This window comes from Sorghum bicolor, chromosome 8, assembly GCF_000003195.3.
Source record: "Sorghum bicolor cultivar BTx623 chromosome 8, Sorghum_bicolor_NCBIv3, whole genome shotgun sequence".
NCBI classification, from domain to species: domain Eukaryota; kingdom Viridiplantae; phylum Streptophyta; class Magnoliopsida; order Poales; family Poaceae; genus Sorghum; species Sorghum bicolor.
Genome location: NC_012877.2, coordinates 48,986,276 through 48,990,952, shown reverse-complemented (window position 1 = coordinate 48,990,952; position 4,677 = coordinate 48,986,276). Strand labels below are relative to the sequence as shown.

Below are 4,677 nucleotides of genomic sequence, written 5' to 3'. Positions count from 1 at the left end.
GTGCAGTGAAGCATGCAGAGAGGTGGCTGCTAATCCATCCCACGTCCCATCTATCGCATGCACATTTGGGAGCAGACAGGGAAAAGGGCGAAAGCTCATCCTATCTGCTCAGGTCAGGACCGGATCCCTCCTCGTATGGGCTATGGCTACGAGGCGCCGATACCCGCGCATTGGCCGCCTGCGCCACCAGCCAGCCGGCAGGCAGGACGGGAATCTGGCTGTTCCTCCGCGCCGCGGGTCCCGGCGGCCTGTGGCTTGGACATCCGGCCACTCTCGTACCGTACGTGGTCGCCCACCGCTCGCAGGCGCCGCAGCCAACCGGCGGTCGACAGCGACGCCTCCCGCGCAGAGGAGCCAGCCAGTGAGCTCCCAGATGCTACTGGTCAACGTCCGATCGATCCAGCTCCAGTCCCCCTTCCCGGCCTGCCTGGGTCCTATAAATACCAAGGCTTGCCTACCACAGCGACAGTAGTGCTCTCGGCCTCCGCGATCCGTCGGCTTATATATATTATTAGTGCGTGTTTCTTTTAACAATCTCTTCTATCTCCAGCTTCCGTCCGGCCGGCCGTCCATCGCCGCCGGCCGGCCCGCTGCTGTGCCTGTGCCTTCCAAATAAACGAACACTGGCTTGCATATAGATAGATAGATATAGAGATATGGGTCGCGGTCGCGGCAAGGTGGAGGTGCGTCGGATCGACAACAGCGTGAGCCGGCAGGTGACTTTCTCGAAGCGGCGGCGCGGGCTGGCCAAGAAGGCGCGGGAGCTGGCCGTGCTCTGCGACGCCGACGTCGCGCTGCTCATCTTCTCCGACAAGGGCACGCTCCACCACTTCGCCGCGTACGCCAGGTACGTACGTACGTCGTCTGCATGTGCTCGCGCGTCGTCGTGCATGAACAAGTATATATATATATATATATATATATATATATATATATATATATATATATATACATACACATATATATACATCTCTATATATATATATATATATATGAATATTTCTATGTGTGCACGTGACAAAGTTAATTTATTTAACCTGTCTGGAAAAATTGTGCATTGTGTTCTTGATCTTACTGTCACTCTCATTTGTAACTTTTATTAGGGGAACATGAGCTATGACCACGTCAAGATGAGGTCCAAACTTGAAGCTCTACAGAAGAGCCAAAGGTAACAAGTTGCAAATAATTACTGACAAAAACTGCTGATAAAAAAACATAACAAAAGCTTGATTAATTTGGATATATATCGAATTAACCAAGCACTCTCTGAAAAATAAAAACGTGTTCACTTGCCACATAAATTTGAAACTCCTGTTCACTCGACATGTCTCATATAAAAGTGTGATGTGAACAATAGGGCCCTCACACTTGTCATATGCATGCTTATCCAATGCATGCATGTTTCAGGAATCTCATGGGGGAGCAACTTGAGTCCCTGACATTCAGAGAGGTACAGCAGCTTGAGCACCAGATAGACAGCGCTCTGAGGAACATCAGATCGAGGAAGGTACAAGTCACATGCACGGTGATTGTACACATATGTTAGAACTGTTACTCATATGTCAGTGCTCACAGTTCCTTTTTTATGCCTGCTTTTATTTCAGGACCACATCTTGCTGAACTCGATCGAGGAGCTCCAAAACAAGGCAAATATGCCAAATAAAGCAATTACTACCTTTACATCGTTAAAAAAAACAGCCTTTTTATTCGATCGTAAAGTAACTAGAGTGTTGATGAATTTTTTATTTTTAATTAGTTCTTCAGATTGTTTAGTATTGCTTGTTTTGGTCCTCATGTTTTTATTTGTGGGAGGTGGTGGCAGTAATTGGAAGTTTTGTATTTTTGATCCCTACTTGCAGGAAACATTTCTGATGGAACAAAATAGCATTCTAGAGAAGGTAATGAATCTCCTTATAATACACCTATAGAGCAAAAAAGCATCATTGGTTCAGTTCCTAGTTAGGTTATTAGTTTCGAATAAGTTGGCTAAATATATCATACATGCATCTGCCACTAGTGGTGTGAAGCAGAAAATTGGCCAGCATTTGACTTTTTTATCTTCTCCGTTCTAATAAAAATCACGGAAAAAAAAACATCCTTGGTAGTAGTGCAGGTAATCACAGACCACACACCTTTTAGTACTCTTTTAGAATCTCCAATTCCCACATGTACTTCTCAAAGTGAAACGATCCACTCTATTCCAATGGAAGTTGTCTTTGTTTTACTTTCTCATCAGTTAATTACTTCCCAAATGCATTTTTTTTCATGGATTTTAAGCTGAGCACAACTGATCTGACCTGGAGTGCTTCTGTGTTCATGTGAGAAGGAGAAGGCTGCACTGGGGGCATCATCCCTGCACACCACCAACACCGCAGATTCCTCTACAGCAGTAGCAACAGCTGCCCTTCCAAACCTCAACATCTGGTGAGAGCAACAGAGCATCCACCTGGTGCTTGTGCTTGGCATGTTCTTTGTTCATCAGTTCCTTCATTCAGCTGAAGAAAGCTAAGTCCCCCACCTGAACTTGCCGGTAAAAACTGCAGTCCCGGCGACGACTCCGATGAGCCAGGAAGGGCGGCGGCGCCACCGCCACCGGGAGCGGCGATCAGCTTGCCGTGGTGGATGCTCCAGCCACCACCTGCCGTCAGCCAACGGCAAGAGCAGGAGCAGCACTGAACTGCATGTCTTCAGATGATGCAATGCTGTTGGTTCGCGAGTTCGATTGCACTAGAGCTCGATTCAGATAGGACGGGGATTTGTGATCTGTCTACTGAGATCTACCGTTCTTATTGGGTTGCTAGATTTTCGTCCTTCCTTTTTTAGTATCTGAACCTCTGGTCTGTTGTCGTTTGTTGTAGCTTTTGGTCGCAAATGCTCCAGTTTGCGTCTCTTGTTTGATTCGGTTTCTGTAAAATTTGCTGCAGTCCTTCATGCATGTCATTTCAGCTGTTTTCTCCCACCCTGAGCTCTGCAGGCCAGTCAGATGATTTACTTCCACTGACACTCTGATAGACAATTAGGCCCAAGAAGGCCCAGGCTGCCTTTGGCATATGCAATTTTGGGATCCAATGGCCCAACTTTGGATAAATTGGAGCTGGACCATATGGGTGGGCTCTCTTTTCATCCGCCTATTCATGCTGCCCTTCCCCTTACTTCATAAAAAAGGAAAGAAGTTTCTCAAAAAAGAAAAGGAAAAGAAAACAAAACAAAATTGCTACTGTTGCCTAAATGCTGCCCAATGCATAGAAGTTGAAAGATGATGTTATGGGTTTCCTTTGATAAAAAAAATGAAATTTATTATTAGACTTGTACATTAGATTCTCGTGCAATTTATCAGGATGGATAAATAAAACTGTTTGATACTTTTTTTTGAGGGAAAATCTGTTTGATACTTGCGTGTCTGCAGTAATACACATCGGGTTTGTTTTTATAAATGTCTTTGGCTATGACCCATTTCAAGTATGAAAGTTTTATATTTCATTTTTTATAAACAAGTGAGCAAAAAAATATACTAGATATTTAATAAAAATATATTTAAAATATTGCTTTTGCAGTTTTAGTACTAAAATGTAATATAATACTAGGAATCAAAGATCGATTTAGGCCAGTCCTAGTTGGACCATGATGAACTATATATGTTGCCCTTACCTTCGCATGTCGGCACTCTAGTCGCTGAAATTATTTGCTAGGTCTTTACTGAAATTATAGACCGATGCTGACATCTGGCATGGTAGCAATAATGCGAGCAAATGTATGTTAAGAACTTAAGATGTAATTTTTTGAGGGATGACTTAAGATATCATTAGAAAGAGTTGGCTAGAACCATTATTCAATAGAATAGAAAAACTGTATAGAAGTGTTTTCTTTTTTTTTGCGGGCATGTATAGAAGTCATTTTTCTATTATGAAGGAACCAAGCTATTTTGAACACACACAAAAAAGAAAAACCAAGGAAAGTAGAAAACGTGCATTGATGAATAATTAAGCTTTTAGAAAGACTTGTACATCATCATACTCATGTAAGTGGAACCCCTGGGCTATATATGATGATGACCTGGCCTTCCTATTTTTTATTTATGCTAAAGCTGCCACAATTTTAACTAGAATTCAAATGTCCAGCTTCTAGTGCCACATCTGACTCTTATATGAAAAAGGTGCCATCATGATGCAGCTACCTCAAGAAACTCAAGGCAACTTTTGTTCAAATAATCTGTTGCCATCTTATGCTACACACAAACGTGCAAATTAAAAGAATACCACACTATCACGTTCACGGCTACCACAAAGAAAAAAAATCACCAGGGCCTTGTTTAGTTCAACCCAAAAACCAAAATCTTTTCAAGATTCCCCGTCACATCGAATCTTACGCCACATATATGGAGTATTAAATATAGACGAAAATAAAAACTAATTGCACAGTTTACCTGTAAATCACGAGATGAATCTTTTAAGCCTAGTTACTCCATAATTAGATAATGTTTGTCAAATAAAAACGAAAGTGCTACAGTTTCGAAAACTTTTCAGTTTTTTGAACTAACAAGCCCCAGTTCACGATCCGTACGTGGCGCTATCATGAGTGCGCATAGCAACAAACCCAGAGCTGTGCTGGCCTTGTCGGTGATGTAACACAAGCAAACGGAATATGTGTACATATTTGATTGATGTAGATGGCCATGAG

The 4,677-nt window shown here is 42.8% G+C and overlaps 1 protein-coding gene across 1 annotated transcript; it reads left to right on the top strand.

The window, feature by feature from the left end:
- On the top strand, positions 527 to 2,959 carry LOC8064102 (MADS-box transcription factor 20). Its single transcript, XM_021446656.1, has 7 exons — positions 527 to 878; positions 1,104 to 1,168; positions 1,408 to 1,507; positions 1,605 to 1,646; positions 1,860 to 1,898; positions 2,327 to 2,424; positions 2,544 to 2,959. The coding sequence occupies exons 1-7, from the start codon at positions 657 to 659 to the stop codon at positions 2,674 to 2,676; spliced, it is 699 nt and encodes a 232-aa protein (XP_021302331.1). The 5' UTR covers positions 527 to 656; the 3' UTR covers positions 2,677 to 2,959.